Below are 18,299 nucleotides of genomic sequence, written 5' to 3'. Positions count from 1 at the left end.
CCACAAAAAAAAAAAAGGCCTGATACCTTGGTTGGTTGTGTAGTTCTTTCCAATGAAGGAACAAAAGTTGCTTTCCTGAAAGATGGCTATAAGTAACCTAGAGGCACAATGGAAAATCTAAAAGACTTGGAAAAAGCATGAGTTTTACAGGCAAGGCCAGATGGCAGGTGTGTGGCTCAGCTTCTGTACCCTGGAGGGCAGACTGAAGGTCCTCCTAAAGGTTCCTTGTGTAAGTTCCAGCAAAGCAGACTTAAAGATCATATATGATCATTTGTTGCTCTTGTTCTGTTTATGCAAATGAATAGGTAAATTAAAACTGGACTTAATGCAGTCCCTTTAATGACAAGGAGGGTAATATTAAGGAGAAAAAAAGTGATTCAAGGAAAATTACAATGCTCAGTGGTAGACTATAAACTAGTGCAGCTGTCTTTAAAATTTATTTTCATTTAAAGTTTGTTTTCATTTGAAAGTTAAACTAGGTCTGTGACATCATCAAAGATGCTTAATTTACAGGCAAGAAGAATGTCCGTGCCTTGCAACTGGATGTCTTCCCAATAAGACAGTCTTGCAGATTTAGAGACTGGTTTGTGGATTATGTTGCATAAATTAACGTGCGTGTTCTGTTTCCATAGGGCATAAGTCTATGATCTCATTACCTGAGTGATTGTGTGTATGTATAGGCCTCACTTAATTCTGTCTGCATTGCTGCCTCCTGAGACTCAACGGTTTGGCTGAACTAAGTGGTTGGGTTGGTGAAGTATGGGGTGGTCTGTGGGCTTCCCTTTAAAACCGGTGTCTCTTTTTTGTCCTAATGGCTTAGACAAAAAGGACCCAGAGGTCTGAGAGGGGGGAAATCTAAAATATTCCCCTCAGCCCAAACTAAGTATAGTGGGCAAAAAGACTTTAGACAGATGTGACGTGCCTTGCGCACCTTCCTCCAAAGAAGCCTTTTGTTCTAATAGGGAACATTGAAAAATTAATCCCTGCCTTTTGTGATCTAGTGGTTATATTTTTAATGATGCCTTTTAACCCTGTTGCCCCCAGAATAAAAGAATACCAGCTTGTTAAACCGAGCATGCCATTGCCTGGGGACAGCCAACTGACAGCAAGATCCTTCCCCGTGTGGGAAGGCCACCCTCCCCTCCACACCCCCACTCTTATTAGGGATTTCTGGTCCCAAAGGTAGGTAGGACTATGACCATGTCCAGCTTGAAGCAGCTAGAGGAGCATGAAATCTTCACCCATTGTCCTTTATAAGATTATAAAGGGTTTTAAGTCTGAGAGGGGGTAATTGTTACAGAATGGGCGGGGGGGTCCCACAAAAAATTAAATTTAATTTAAAAAATGGGGTCGGGGTGAGAAGCAGCAGAAAGCCTGAACAGACTGATAACAAAGAGTGAAATTGAAGCAGTAATAAAGAAAATTCCCAGCACAGAAAAGCCCTAGACCGGATGGCTTCACAGATGAATTTTACAAAACATTTAGGGAAGAACTAACGTGTACCCTTCTCAAACTATTCCAAAATATCCAAGAAGAGGGAAGACTCCCAAATTTTTTATATGAAGCCAGTACTACCCTAATTCCAAAACAAGGTCAAGACAAACAAAGAAAGAAAACTACCAGCCAATATCACTGAGGAACATAGATGCTAAAATCCTCAACAAAATATTGGCAAACCGGATCCAGCAACACATTAAAAAGATCATACACCACGATCGAGTGGGATTCATCCCAGGGATGCAAGGAGGGTATAATATTCTCACATCAATAACATAATACACCACATAAACAAAATGAAAGACAAAAATCACATGATCTATCAATAGATGCAGAAAAAGCATTTGATAAAGTACAACACCCATTTATGATGAAAACACTCAGCAAAATGGGAATAGAGGGAACATACCTCAACATTATGAAGCCCATATACGAGAAACCTGAAGCCAATATCACACTCAATGGACAAAAACTGAAAGCATTCCCCCTGAGATCAGGAACAAGACAAGGATGTCCACTCTCTCCATTTTTATTCAACATAGTCTTGGACATTCTAACCACAGCAATCAGACAAGAAAGAGAAATAAAAGGCATCCAAATTGGAAAAGAGGAAGTAAAACTGTCTTTATTTGCAGATGATATGATAGTGTACATAGAAAACCCTGTAGACTCCACTAAAAAACTACTTGACATAAGTGAATTTGGCAAAATAGCAGGGTACAAAGTCAATATTCAGAAATCAAAGGCGTTTCTGTACACCAACAATAAAAAATCAGAGATAGAAACTAGAAAAAAAAAATCCCATTTACTATAGCAACAAGAAAAATAAAGTGCCTATAATAAACTTAACCAAGGAGGTAAATGACCTGTACTCAGAGAACTACATAACACTGAAGAAAGAAATTAAGGAAGATACAAATAAATGGAAGCATTTACCATGTTCATGGATGGGAAGAATCAACATCATTAAAATGTCCATACTACCCAAAGCAAATTATAGATTCAATGCAATCCCTATTAAGATACAAGTGACATTTTTCACAGATCTAGAACAAATACTTCAAAAATTTATATAGAACCAAAAAAGACCCCAAATACCCACAGCAATCTTGAGACAAAAGAACACAGTAGGAGGAATCACAATACCTGATATCAAACTATATTCCAAAGCCACTGTAATCACAACAGTCTGGTACTGGCATAAGAACAGACATTTAGATCAATGGAACAGAATAGAGGGGCCAGAAATAAACCCCAGTCTATATGGTCAACTAATATTTGACAAAGGGGGAAGGAACATAAAATGGAATGAGAAGAGCCTCTTCAACAAATGGTGTTGGGAGAACTTGACAGGGATGTGCAAAAAAATCAAACTAGACCACCAACGTATAACATACATCAGAATAAATTCAAGATGGGCCAAAGATTTAAATGTAAGCCATGACACCATAAAAGTCCTAGAGGAAAACATAGGCAGGGAAATTTTAGATATTCTACATAGCAATATTTTCACTGATTCATCTCCTAAGGCAAGGGAAATAAAGGAAAGAATAAACAAATGGGACTACATCAAACTAAAGAGTTTCTGCTCAACAACAACAAAAAAATCAGCAAGATGAAAAGGGAACCACCTGTATGGAAAAACATATTTGCTAATGATATCTCAGACAAGGGACTGATCTCCAAAATATATAAAGAACTTATACGACTCAACGCCAAGAAGATAGCCCAATTAAAAAATGGCAAAGGACCTGAGCAAACACTTCTCCAAGGAGGACATACAGAGAATCCATAGGCATATGAAAGAATGCTCAACATCACTAGCCATCAGATAGATGCAAATCAAAACCACAGTCAGAAAGGCCATCATCAACAAATCAACAAGCAACAAGTGCTGGCGAGGATGTGGAGAAAAGGAAACCCTAGTGCACTGTTGGTAGGAACGCAGACTGGTGCAGCCACTATGGAAAACAGTACGGAATTTCCTCAAAAATCTAAAAATGGAAATGCTTTTGAACCAGCAATTCCATTGCTAGGCTTATACCTGAAGAATCTTTAAACACCAATTCAAAAAATCTATGCGCCACTATGTTCGTAGCAGCAGTTTTTACAATAGCCAAGTGCTAGAAATAGCCTAAGTACCCATCTGTAGATGAGTGGACCAAAAAACTGTGGTACATTTACACACTGGAATACTATGCAGCAGAAAGAAAAAAGAGACTCCTCCCATTTGTGATAACATGGATGGAACTAGAAAGAATTATGCTTAGTGAAATAAGCCAGGCAATGAAAGACAAATACCATATGATCTCACCTAGTACAGGAAACTAATGAACAACACAAACAAATGAGCAAAATTTAACCAGAGGCATGTAAATAAGGAGCAGACTAACATTTACCAGCGGGGGTGGGGTGGGGGAGCGGGGTAAGTAAGGGAAAGGTCTAGTCAAAGAACTAGTATAAATGACCCATGGACATAGATAACGGGGTGGGGATTGACTGGGAGAAGGGCTTGGCTGGGGGGGAGGGGCAATGGGGGGAAAAGTGGGACAACTGTATTAGAAAAACAAAACAAAAACAAATATAGTATATTTGAGCTTGTTTCATTCCTATGAAAATTTTATTCAGAAACTTAAACCTTTAATTTTACCTTCAGTGTCTGTTTTTGTTTTCTCCATGATCTGTGTTTTGCATCCTAGTGACTGTATAATGAAGGGCTAGAATAGAGAAGGATGGCATCAACCATTTTAAGTTAGACTAAAGATAATACTGTTTAACAAAATTTCCATTTTCAGTTTTTCAGCTTTTCCTAATGATACTTATAGCCAGGTTAGTAATGTGACTGAAAACTGCCATGAAAAACATGAAGATCTCAAAAGCTACTTAAATGATAGCTCAGAATTTTAAACTTTTTAAACGTCCTAGTTTAAGGATAATAAATATTCTGATAGCCATCATACAGTACTCTAATTTTAGAACCTCTAAAATGAATAATATATAGCATTTGAGTACTTGCTATAAACCAACCCCTGAGCTAAGCACTTTACATTATAACTTAAGCTTCAGACCACTCGGTATTTACTCTTTTTTTAGATCAAGAAACAGTCATTTAACTCACCATTGGTAACAGTAATTTGTAGTAGAACCCTGATTTAAATCTAGAAAGTATGACTCCAGAAAGCAGGATCTTCAAAAATACCAGTAAACTTCCAATGAGAAAAGAAAGTCTTGATGCTGCATTGCTGCTGTCTACATGAAAAGATTTAGGTAATGTTATAATATTAACTCTTATTATAACTCTAGGATAGTAGACAATTTTCCACTGTAATTTACAGCAGTTAAGTTTCACCATCGCATATTAATATTTTCTTGAGTCCTCTCCCCAAAAATAACATTATTTTGACCTCAGATTTCATTAGTTAAAAATCTAAACATACTGCTAACTTACATAACACTGTGTGTTCTGTATATCTTTTAAGATAGTCACGTTAATTTCTCCCAGCTCTAACCACCGTGTCTTCCAGTCTGGTGTCACATACAAGTACAGCTAATGTGCTCCTTACTTTGGAAATTCCTAGAGCAGTAATCGAAGCAAGCCTCACAAGGCATCATGTAGGCCGACTCTGAGGCAACTCTAATGACACTCTGTAGTAGTGGGCATTATAAATGGCAATTGAAAGATTACCAGTGTAGGTGCCAATACAGACAAGGACATTTGCCTAAATGAGGCCACCTGTGCTTTAAGAGGGATGAGTGTTACTGTGTCAGTTCTACATCAAATGTAAAAAAAATGGTGGCATGGAAATCACAAGCTGCAGGACAACATGAACTGTGTGACAAAATATCAGGCAATGCATAGCTTCCAAGACAATGGAAACAGAGGAGGCCCTCAGGGGACAGACCACTAGAGAAGGGCCAGCTCTGGCTTAGGGCAAGTCACCTCTTCCCAGGCGCCCTCACATGCAAGGCCCCCATTCAGGCATTGCCTATCAGCAAAGTCATTGTGATTTAATTCTTAGCCCTGTCCGCGAAGCCATTCTGGCACAGTCGGCAGACTCGTTCACTGGCACAGGATGCTTCTCACAGAGCAGATGAGGTCAGTAGGAAAACCTGTGTGATGGCCTCCTGGTTGGGAGGCCTGATCTCAGGCTTAGGCCATTACCCGCAGCAAGTGGGCCGCAGTGTGGTGTCCCTCGGAGGACACTTCTCTACATGTGTAAAAGAGGTGTTCCTGAGGGACGCCATACAAGAGAGTCAAATGACTTCTACAGAAAGGAAGTTGAAGACTCTCAGACAAATTTAACACAAACAACTGATAGATTTATGACACTTTATAGTGATATAGAAAATAAAAATGAACTGTCAGAACTTCAACATAAGCAGGTAACTGCTGCTTACAGCCATCTATTTAAAAAAAGAGACAGAAATCAAACCTTTGATAGAAAAACAAACTTCGAAAGCTTAAAATACAGAAGATACAGAATGCAATGGAGTGCTTCCTTCTGGAAGTGGCTCTGCACCGCAAACCACTGGCCCTGCAACCCAGGCTCATGACACCACCCCTCCACATACTGATGGTCAACATGCACTTGAAGATACCAACATCCAAATAAATACTGTCTGTGAGAGACTCAAGGAAGTCAACCATAAATTGCGGCAACTGCAGAGAGCCTCCCAGTGCTTCCATCTGGAGGTGGCTATGCACCGGAAACTGCTCCCTGTACCTTCTGACTACTGAAAAAAAATGCTTAATTAGAGAATGTGTGGAGTTAATCAAAATAAAGTTCAGATGTATTACCTTTTCTTTTCTCTCTGTGTGTGTCTACTGATAGTTCTTGCCCTAAGTTTCATAGAGCCTTCTTTAAAAATATCTCTAAATCCATTTCCTCCAATATTTTTGGCTGTGTAACTGATCCAGGTGCTGTTTTATTTCCATTCCCTGATAAGCATAAAATAAGGTAGGACCAATCAAAACAGTTTCTGAAAGAATAATTTATTTTCGAATAACGATACCTAGCATTTAAAAAACTTGACATTACCCTTGCATTGTGTTTACATCCTATATCGTCTAATGAAAAATGGTTGAGTAAAATTAATAAATCTTTAAAAGGTTCCAAAGTAGTTAATACAGTATTTGACCTGACCCAGTCAACTCTTCAGTTTAATTCAGTAACCAGCTTCCACCCCTTACCACACTGAAACAGGCAATAGTGTTCAAACATAAGGTGCGTTATGTTTTCAAGGCATTACAGCTCATCCCACAAGAAAGATTCTCTCCCCAACCCTTTCCCTCTTCATTGCTTGCAGAAATTTTACAGCTCCAACACAGCACAGTACGTGTCATCTCCTCTGTAAAGCCTTCTCAGGTCCTCATCCTCAAACCGAACTGTTATTTTCTGTTGACAGCTATGACTCTTAGTTTAACCTCTATCATAGCACTTAGTAGAGTGAATTTAAATGAGATGAAGACTCAAACTCTTGGTTTGACTAAGGAAGCAACAGAATCATGGATTTATTACAGTTTTATATATAAAGGGAAAAGAAAAACATTATGAAGCTCTTCATGCTTAGTGAAGAAATCCTGCAGATATTTATACATTTAAGAAAGGTTATTACGAGATACAGGAAAATGGCAGCAGAGTAGGTAGCAGTGTTGTCTGCTTGCTCCCATTGCAGAAGGACTTGGAGTACAAACATGGGGTGCAGGGAGTGAGTGCAGATTTCAGATAGGGCAAACAGGGAAGAGAGTGTGGGAACAGCGTGGAAGAGGGCAGAAAGCTCAGCCCAGGCTCTCCAAGCGGAGTGGCTGGGCTTTGCAGCCCAGTGCCTCTGCCACACCGCACCCGAAAGGAGCAGCTGCTGACCAGCTCATTAGCCGGGATCTGCTTGGAAGGTTCCCCCTGCCACAGGCTCCCCGACCAGCAAAGTCCCGGAGGGAGTCAGTGAGAAGGTTTGGTTGAAACAGGTGGAGGCATGGGAAGACAGTGAACAGCCAGGACTGTGAGAAGTTGCATGAACTGAGTCTAAGTAGGGATTCCCTGGGCTGGAAACCCTGCGCCCCAGGCGTTCGCAGCAAGGCTCCACCAAACAGGAAAGCAGAACTGAGCCAGGGAGAGGGGTCCATACGGGAAAGCTGTGGCAGAACTGAAGACTCGGTAGGGACCCCAGGCAGGCCAGTGGCACACGCAGGTGTACAGGCAGGGACGCAGGCCGGTGCTGCAGCTTGGAGGCAACACAGAGACTTTTTTGGAGGAGGAGTAGAGACAGGACCTGAGGCTGTTCCGGGACTATGGGCATGCGCACCATCAGAACAGCATTGCCAGACAAGCCTGAGGAGCGCTGGAGGGTGCCGCAGGACCAGAGGGGAGGGGACTCAACTAAGTGCGGCGCACAGCAGAGCAGCGGCAGGCCCACCAGTGAGAGAATAGCAGCCTTAGAATCCAGCTAGATCTCCTCACAGCCAGCCAGCCAGAAAAGACTTGAAAGCCATGTACTTTTGTCCAGTGGCAGATCAAGAAAAAGAAGACAGCTCCCAGTGGTTGTACTGGGGAAAAACTTTAATCTGTTTCCTACATTCTCTCCCTCCTATCCTTCTTCTTTAATTTTTTGTTGTTGTCTGTTTTGTTTATCCTCCCTCTCGCACTAAATATATAGCATATAACTGCTTTATAAACCTAATACTATACACTTACACTTTTTCACTTCATTCTGCATTCTTCCCTTCCTTTTTCAACATACAATGTAAATATTACTTACTGTCTAGCATAGCCTTGACCCTACTTGCTACTATTATTATTCTACCATTCTCCCTCTCAAAAATCATCTTTCTTGCAGTTAAAACAACTCATCTGTTTTTCCTATAGTATAATAGTCTTAAAATCTTTACATTTATATTAATACTGGCTCATTTGCTGCTGATAGTGTGATTGTGGGTGGAGGATATTTTGGAGGTTGTGGGTTTCTTGCCTGGGTAGTGTGTTTATGTTTTAACAGCATCTCCACAAAAGGACTCAAGACAAGGTGGGCAGAGTGACTTTCAGTCAACTAGCCAGAGGGAAGGATGCACCAAAGAGTAACTGAAATACAACCAGACAGCTTAAACAAACAGCATAAAGGGCATCTCAAGAGCATCAAGCTCAGGAGATCAAAGAGACTGCACCACTGAATCCCCCAGGTCTCCTATACAGAATCTCATACCACGAAGGCAGGAAATCAAAGCAGACAAATCTAAGAAACAAAAACAAACAAGAAGCATCCAGCATGGGGAGACACAGAAACAACCTCCCAATGAAAGGAAAAGAGGAATCCCCAGAAAGAGAGCTAGATGAAACAGAGATAAGCAAACTATCAGACATGGAATTCAAAAGAATGGTTATAAGGAAGCTCAATGAACTTGACAAACTCAGAGAAAACTACAGCAAACTCCAGGGGAACTATGAAGAACTCCAGGGAAGCTACAAGGACATCAAACTATACTACAAAGCCACTAATCAAAACAGCCTGGTACTGGCATAAGAACAGACATATAGATCAATGCAACAGAACAGAGAGCCCAGAAATAAACCCCACTCTGTATGGTCAACTAATATTTGACAAAAGGGGAAAGAACATAAAATGGAGTGAGAAGAGCCTCTTCAACAAATGGTGTTGGGAGAACTGGACAGGAACGTGCAAAAAAATGAAACGACCACCAGCTTACACCACACACGAGAATAAACTCAAGATGGATCAAAGGCTTAAATGTAAGCTGTGACACCATAAAAGTCCTAGAGGAAAACATAAGCAGGAAAATTTCAGATATCCCACATAGCAAAATTTTCACTGATACATTTAAAATAAAATTTATAAAAAAAGAATGCATTACAGGGAATCAACAGTAGAGTAGATGAAGCAGAGGATGAAATCAAAACCTTGGAAGATAAGGAAGCAGAAAGTACCCAATCAGAGCAACAAAAAGAAAAAAAAATTAAAAATGAGGATAGTATATAAGGAATTTCTGGGACAACTTCAAGCATACCACACTCACCTCATGGGGGTACCAGAAGGAGAAGAGAGAGAGCAAGAGAGTGAAAACCTATGTGAAAAAATGATGGAAAACTTTCCTAATCTTGTGAAGGAAATAGACATACAAGTTCAGGAAGCACAGTGAGTCCCAAACACGGTGAACGCAAAGAGGTCCACACTAAGACACATCATAATTAAAATGCCAAAGGTTAAAGACAAAAGGAATTTAAAAGCAGCACGAGAAAAGCAGTTATTTATAAGGGGGCTCCCATAAGACTTTCAGCTAGTTCTTCACAGAAACTTTGTAGGCCAGAAGGGATTGGCAAGAAATATTCAAAGTGATAAAAAGCAAGTACTTGCCTACAACCAAGATTACTGTTGCCTGCAAAGCTATCATTAGAATCAAAGGACAGACAAAGGGCTTCCCAGACAAGCAGAAACTAAAAGTTCATCATCACCATACCAGTATTATAAGAAATATTAAAGGGTCTTAAGAAGAAGAAAAATATAACTAAAAATATGAGTAAATGGTAATAAATGCATAGCTATCAAAAATTACTTTAAATGATGAAATCTTACCATCTGCAACAACATGGATGGACCTAGAGGGTATTGTGCTGAGTGAAATAAGTCAGACAGGAAGACAAATGCCAGATAATTTCACTTATATGTGGGATCTAAAAGACAAAACAACAAGCAGAAAAGAAACAGATTCATAGATACAGAGAACACTTTGCTGTTGCTAGATGGCAGGGAGGTTGGGGGAAATGGGTGAAAAAGGTGAAGGGATTAAGAACAAGTTGGTGGTTACAGAACAGTCACTCGGATGTAAAACACAGCAGAGAGAATATGATCAGTAATATTGTAATAACTATGTATGTGTGATGTCACAGGGGTACTAAATTTACCAGGGTGATCACTTAATAAGTTATATACTATAATCACTGGGGTAACACCTGAAACTAATAATATTTTATGTCAACTGTAATTGAAAAGAATTATTTAAAGCCAAATAACTAATTCACTAAATAGAAGATGTTTAAACTGGAAACTGTCTTTCTTTGTAGATTACATGACTGTGTATGTAGAAATTCCCAGAGAATTTACAAAAAAGCTTCTAGACCTAACAAGTGATTTTAGTAGGACACAAGGTTAACTTTTTAAAAATTACTTTTATTTCTATACACTAACAATGAACAATTAGAAACCAACAAACTGTTAAAGTACCATTTATAAAAGGGGGAAAAAAAACTAGGTATAAATCTAACAGAATATGTGCAGGATCTGTATGCTAAAAACTACAAAATCCTGATTAAAGAAATCAGAGACAATCAGAATGAAAAAAGAAACATAATTGTGTTTATGGATTGGAAGACTCAGTACTTTTAAGATGTCAGTTCTCCCCAAGTTGATCAATAGATTTAATATAATCTCATGAGAACCTCAGCTGATTCTAAAATTTATGTAAGTAGTACAAATAGGCAGTTACAGAACAGCCATGGGGATGTAAAGTACAGCATGGGAAATGGAGTAGCCAAAGAATTTATAGCATGACCAATGGACATGAACAATGGTGTTGGGATTACTTGAGGGAGTGGGGGGATGCTAAGTGGAGGAAGGTGGTTGGGGTTGGGGATTGGGACAATTGTAAAAGCATAATCAGTAAAATATAATTTAAAAATAAAATCACATCACCAAAACAGCGTTGGAAAAGAAATGAAGTTAGAGGACTCATACTATCCATATTAAGACGTAATATAAAGCTAAAGTAATCAAGGCAGTTCAGTGTTGGTGAAAAAACAGGTACACAGAGAGAGCTGTGGAACAGAATAGAGTCTAGAAATAGACACACATACAGTAATTGATTTTTTTTAAGGTGCAAACACAATTCAATAAAGAAGGGGAATCTTTTTAGTAAATGGTGCTAGACCACCTGAACATCCTCATGCCAAACAAGAAATTCCTCCTATAAAAAAGTAACTTAGGATTGATCTTAAATCAAAATATGAAAGGGAAACTATAAAATTCTTAGAAATAAATGTAGGAGGAAGTCTTCATTGACCTGGGGTTAGGCAAAGAGTTCCTAGAACGAACACCAAAAGTACCATCCATTAAAAATTTTTAATTATTTGGCTTTCATCAAATTAAAAACTTTTGCTCTGCAAAAGATACTATTAGGATGTTAAAATAGATATATGAATGGCAAATAACATGAAAAGATGCTCAACATGATTAGTCATTAGAGAAATTAAAACCACAATGAGATCCAATTCTATCTCTTTTAGAATGGCTAAGTAAAAATATGGATAATACCAGGTGTTCTTGAGGATACAGGGCAACGGAAACTCACACGTTGCTTGTGGGATTGCATAATGATACAGTCACCCTGGAAAACAATTTGGCAGTTCCTTAAAAAGTTAAACATATACTTCCCATATAACCCAGTATTTTTCCTAGACAAATAAACTGTGTTCACACATAAACCTGCACAAAGTGTTTCTAGTAGCATTGTTCAAAATCACCAAGAAAGAACCCAAATGTCCTTCAGGGCATGTATGGATAAACTGATTGTATACACTCAATAGAATACTATCCAGAAATAATTACGTGCAACAGTGGATGAATCTCACCCAGTCTGCTAAATAGGAGAAGCCATTCTCATGATCACATACTGTATGAGTCTATGTACGTGACTTTCTGAAAAAAGCGAATTATGGGAACAGAAAACAGATCAGTGCTCGGCAGGAGTTAGGGGGAAGTGGAGGGTCTGACAAAAAAATGGGTGTAGGAATTCTGTATCCTGTTTCTGGGTTGGTAACAAGATGCTTATGTGCAGATGTTAAAACTCAGAACTGTAAGCCTAAAAAACTGAATCGTACTGTATATAAATTTTTTAAATAGTAAAATTACTTATCATGTATGCATGTCTCAAAGTTTGTTTAATGATACACTTAACATTTGTGCATTTTGCTGTGTCTAATATTTGCATCACCTAAAAATAAAGGCTGTAAACAAAGTGTTTAGAGGATGGGAAATACCTGTTCTAGTTAGAAAAACTCACCCTAAAGTGTGAAAATATAATCAAATTTATTATAGCCCAGGGTCCATTTATTTTCCTTTTCAGCACATAACTATATTGTCTGTTTTCTTGATAATATATTGTTGATTCACTGATTGTTACTTAATAATGATGGTTAGTTTCTGGCCACAAGCTAGATAAGAGCTCTTTTGTAATCTGTTTCTCTGTCACATCAATTCAAATACATCCCATCTCCCTTGTCTTTGCCTCTTGCTCACAATTCTTTCTCTCTTCTCATCTGTTGACAAGTGGAAAAAATCAAATTAGTGAGAAATCTGGTTTGAGTGTTCACTATGAATTTGTTACATTAAAGATTTAATTATAAATCATTTATTGACTTGCAGAAGCAGTTCACACTGTATTGGTTGTGATCATCTTTGAACCTTATAAAATAAACTAACAGGTGCTTTATCTTAAACATTGTAAACCATTTGAGATTCTTTGAACTGAATGGTTATATTTTAGTATTTTGCCGTGGGTGACAGTAGATGATGTCAGATTAAATTTAAATTGATCTCCTCTCAGTGTTTATCTCTGGTGCATGTGCAGTTTCTTCAGCACCAGAGAACCTTTCAGAGGCATCTGTCAATACCGCTACCTGGCAGTCATTTGTATTTGTAAACTGTGCACTTGGCACCTGCTGTTCTCTGTTGCATTGGAGCTAGTGGGGAGCCAAAATGGGTGTGCAGTGAAGTTACTGGTTGGTATATCTCAGTGGGAGTTATTGAAGGGAAGAAACAGCCCTTGCAGGACCCCAGGAAAGGACACAAAGGAAAAGAAACTGGTAATATTAACACCAGCCAGCCATTCTTTGCTCCAAAAAAAATGATTTAAGAAGTCAGTTCTACTGAAGGAATTAAAGTGTTTGTTGACCCTCATTATAATTCTTGTAACAGATTTGAAAAAGGAAGGGTTTCTATTTAAATGCATTAATGAATTTTTTAAATATCACAGTCTCAGTAACAGACAATTCATATGAGCAGAAATATAAATTAAAACAATGGGAAAGTGCAGGTGTCTTTTACTTATCAAAAGTAAAATGTACTTAGCAAAGCAAATTTTAATAATAAAAAGAGAGGTGCTATCAAGATTTCAAAGAATAAACAGGTAGACAACTAGCAGCAAAAACTGACTAATGTTTTGTAGATATAATTTGTCCACACTTTGTCAAAAGTTCTTTTTTAACCCAGTACTACTTTATTGACTATAACTCAAGGAAATAATTACCAAAGGGAGGGGGGGTGGATACATAAGTCATCACTTAACACCATTACTAGGTTCTTGGAAACTGCAGCTTAAAGCAAAATAGTGTGTAATGAAATCAGTTTTACCATATGCTAATTGATATAAACAAGAGTTAAGTTTTTATGGCATATTTCTAGTCACCAAAACATAAGCAAACTTCTAAATGAAGACCTCAGACACTTCTAATAGTAAACACTGAAATAAATGTGAGCTGTACATACATTTAGGAAAGATTAATAAAAACAAGATAATGGTTTTCTAACCCCTCCTGTTCTAGTTCAGGGTTGCGGGTGGCAACTCAGGGTGCAGAGCGGGACCCAACCCTGGACACGATGTTCTTCTGTCTGTGGGTGCACTCACACCCATTCACACTCACACGAGGACAATGTAGAAATACCCATTCGCTTCACCTGCACCCACTGTGGGAGGCGACCACGGTACCCTGGGGAAACTCGCACTGACAGTGGCCCCAGCCAGAAGTCCGCTTTCTTTTTTCTCGTTGCCGTCATAATGAAACGATGTTATTTGAGCCGTGCGTGTGTACTCACTTAGCTTTTTAATGGTCTGTTTTGTTATAATGCATGTCTTTGAACTGCAAATTTGCTTATACACTGATAAGTAATTAGTGGAATGATATCAATATACAATGAGTTGTGCTGACTCATGTTAATTTTCCTCAGAATGTTTTGAAACCATCAAAGAAAGCTTTTTTTTACCAGTAAGGAGCCTTAGTGGTGTATGAAGATCTCAAAAAAAAAAAATGCCAGTTTCATGGCCTGGAGAAGTGCTTTCGCTTTTCACAATGTGAAGCTATCCAGTAGTGCTGCCCCTGTGGTTAAAGAAGTTGTGAAGAAATTTCCCGTGTGTTTAAGAAAAAGAAAAGAAAAAAACATCAAAACACTACACCCTGCTCTAGATTATCTGATAAAACTGGTTAGACCAATCATGAATGCCCTCAAGGACCTGCCTCTCAAAAGATTTACAAACTCCAGGTTAAGGCCACATGGGGTCATCTAGCTGACACAGGTTCAGACTGGGGGAAGCTGAACGGCGCTAATGCTCGCGTTCAGGGCTTTTTATAGGACTCTGCTTATAAAGCTACATAGTTTTAGGTGATGGATGCTATTTTCCCCTTGCACCCTGTTTTGCAGAACTTAAGTGTTTTTAGTTATATTAAGTAAGGAAAATATATAAATGCCCAACAGTAAGGGATGGTTAAGATTTAGGATCGCATCTTGGGAGACTCATGTGTCTGTGGAAACAGTAAGCATAGAAGAAACTGTGAAACAAGTGCAGGACTTGGAGCACAAATCTGAGCATTAGATAAGATTACAACGGTGTAAAAATATTTGACATATATCTGGCCTGTAATAGTCATGGTAGGATGGTGGGATTATAGGTAAAAGTTTTAAAAATTTTATGTGAAGTTGGTAAAATAGAGGTAAGTTCATTTTAACAGTTTAAGCTAAATTTTTATTTGACTTTGGTTTTAGAATTCCTGGAAAACTCAAGCAGTTCGTATTTGACTTACATTCTGGAAAACTTCACAGAGAATTCCACCATGGCCCTGACCCAACCGACACAGCCCCAGGACAGGTAGGGCTCTCGCTCTTCGGTGGGAGCTTTTTCCCGTTTTCAGTGGACTGTAGATAATATACAAACTGTGTTCCTTTTCAAATTAATTTTTTAAATTTTAGATCTTCCAAATGGTTGCAAGAATGTTACAATATAGTTTTTTGGTCTGAGTGTGCTTTCTGTGGAATATGTCTATAAAAGGGTTAAAGACAGTTGCCTTCTAATAACGGAGACAGGAACTAGAAGCAGGTGCATCAATGAAATCAGTGGATCCTATGAACAGTCCAGGCCGTCCCCTGTGGCTGGGAGATTGACCACACTATGAAGAAAAGAATGATTTGGCATTTTTGCTAAACCATCCTAATATAGTATTCCTAATGCTCAAAACTTACGATTTAATGCAGCCTTCCCATTTAAGATTTAGAATGCTTGACACTTTTTATTATATATATATATATTTTTTTTAACTGAGGATTTTACTATTTATCTGTTCCTGCTTTGTTAAATACTCCTAGATTTGCGTTTTTGTTCATTATCAATTTCTATCTCCCACTATACCAAGAGGGAAGATATACCAAACTCTTATTTCATAAGTCCAGAACTTCAATCCACTATTTTGCCCAAAGAATCTCCTCATATAAAAGAAAAATAAAAACTAAGTGAATTTTTCTTGATTTCGTGTCAAATTAAGTGGGTAGTCAAGAGTTCCCTTTAGGAATCTTATGACATGCTTTTTCCTTGAAATCTGAAGTCAGATTTTTCTTTGGTAATTAAGCAACTGTAGAAGCAGCAAATTGTTGGCAATAACCTAAAGGTGATTATTTTAATCAAAAAAGTAGGCCTGCTTAGTATTTTATGAGATTAAGAAAAAATGTAGTTATCATTATTGTACTATCCTGATTTGTTTTAACTTCTGCATTAGACAGTTGAACTCCCTATATTTTATTTATTCATATTTGTGCACTACTGGCACCAAATATTGCAATACGTGTTTGTTTAATAGCAATATAATTTCAGTTAAATTAAACCAAACATATCTCAACAAAAAATAAATTTAAAATATATTGGGGAGTGGAGCATTACAAAGTTATATGGGAAGGTTGTAGGCACATTGTTTACCATTATAATAGGAATACACCATTAGATATAGGATGAAATGTAAGTACTATATGCCTATCTTAATTACAGGGGATATTAAAACAATGACAACCATGCTTACTCCTGAAGAGCTTACAGTGTGGAGATAAAGGACAGACTATTCTGCCTTTTCTTAAGAATTCTTGGAAGTTACTCTTATAGTTCCACTGTGTATTTTTATCTGCTGTCTATGCACAATTAAAATAATGCAGAAATTTCATGTAGTATTGAAGTGCATTTTCCTCATGTTAATTTAGTTTTGATTATTTCTGGCATCCAGGTAATTGTAATTTTAGCTACAGAGTAGGTGCCTTTAATGCTCTTGGCAGTCATTTGTAAGAGGGAAGGGTTTAAACCAACTTACGAGTTGTGCTGCCTCTATAGAATATTCTAGGAAAGCACCCAGGTGTCAGACATTTTGTTGTCTTCCGTTACGTCCCAAGAACTGTCACCAGGTCTGTAGTTAATGGCCCTGTGGCAGCCCTGCCCGGGAAGATCTGAGTAAAGCCGTGTGAGGTAGGGAGAGTGAGATTTCAAACTTAACTCTCATCTTTAGCACACAGTACCTGTCTTTTATTGATTATTAAGCAAATAATTATAGGGCAGCTACCATTCATTTAGTACTCTTATTGAAATATTATAACTCTATAAAACAATGTTGCTAAAAAATGTTTTGTTCTTTCTCTTGTAGGAAGTCCAAGATGTAGCAAGTAGTCCCCCTGAGAGCTCCTTCCAGAAACTAGCACCCAGTGAATATAGGTATACTTTACTGAGAGATCGGGATGAGCTTTAAAAACTTGAAAAACAATTTGAAAGCCTTTCAGACAGCAGCATCAACTTACATGGTGGAAATAGTAAACCTATATTTTCATAATTCTATGTGTATTTTTATTTTGAATAAACTGAAAGAAGTTTTGGGTTTTTAATTTTTTTTTTCTCCCCCGACTCAAAATGCATTGTCACTTAATATAGTCTCTTTTTAAAAATCTTTTAGGGTTTAAAAAAAAAAAAAAAAGGCAACCAAAAATCAGAGGCCTATCTGCTTTAAATCTGTCCTGTAAAATTTTTATAAATCAAGTGATAGGTGACATTGCCAGAAGCATACCATTAACTTGCACAACTAGGGTAGGGCAGACTTAGGGATGCTTCCTGTGTACTATGTGCTTTTTTCTCTCTTTATATATGATCAGTTCTGTTGGTATTTTCATGATCACATTTCTCAAAGCGAAGAGGGTACATATTCTGGACCCTTGGGAGGGGAATAAATTAAAATTTTCACACTGTGTACTGTGTTTTACTGATTGGTTGGATATTGCTTATGAGAATTCCATAGGGATGTATTTTGGATTCTTAATGTGTAACTTAAACATACTCTGAAGAGGAGAGTCACAAGCCAGGACATTTGGGAGGAATTCTCCTTATGAATTAAAATGAGAGGTGTTATTAAATTTCTATGTTTTTGTCCATCAAAGGGGCATATGGATGGCATTTAAAACTGAATTATACCTAAATCTGGGAAAGGAAAATACTAGCAGAGCAGGTTACCAGTATCGAACTCTATGACTTTCAAGCTTTCTCCTATCTTGACACTTCAATTTCCAAAGAGAAAAAAACCAGCAGACAAATTGTATTTCAATAATTCTAACCTTCTTCTATCTTGTAGTCGTTATAGTTGTATAGATCAAAGACAACAGGCACATAACATTTTTTTTCCATTGTGAAACTGTCCGAGGACCCTGTCCCCTCTAGATTCTCTGATTCC

The 18,299-nt window shown here is 38.0% G+C and overlaps 1 protein-coding gene across 2 annotated transcripts in view; it reads left to right on the top strand.

Moving 5' to 3' along the window:
* Positions 1-17,820, top strand: part of ERP44 (endoplasmic reticulum protein 44) — a 90,545-nt gene extending 72,725 nt beyond the window's left edge. The window contains exons 11-12 of one of the 2 annotated variants that reach the window (XM_090274494.1): positions 15,319-15,421; positions 17,229-17,820. In XM_090274494.1, the coding sequence (XP_090130620.1) occupies positions 15,319-15,421; positions 17,229-17,330 (205 nt within the window). In that variant the 3' untranslated portion in view covers positions 17,331-17,820. The remainder of the gene's footprint in view (positions 1-15,318; positions 15,422-17,228) is intronic. The other variant, XM_090274495.1, reaches the window with a different exon arrangement.
* The last annotated feature ends 479 nt before the right edge of the window (positions 17,821-18,299 follow it).

This window comes from Furipterus horrens, unplaced genomic scaffold, assembly GCF_987537825.1.
Source record: "Furipterus horrens unplaced genomic scaffold, mFurHor1.1.pri manual_scaffold_4, whole genome shotgun sequence".
NCBI lineage: Eukaryota > Metazoa > Chordata > Mammalia > Chiroptera > Furipteridae > Furipterus > Furipterus horrens.
The sequence above is the reverse complement of the archived record's forward strand: the minus strand, read 5'-3'. Positions and strand labels throughout refer to the sequence as shown.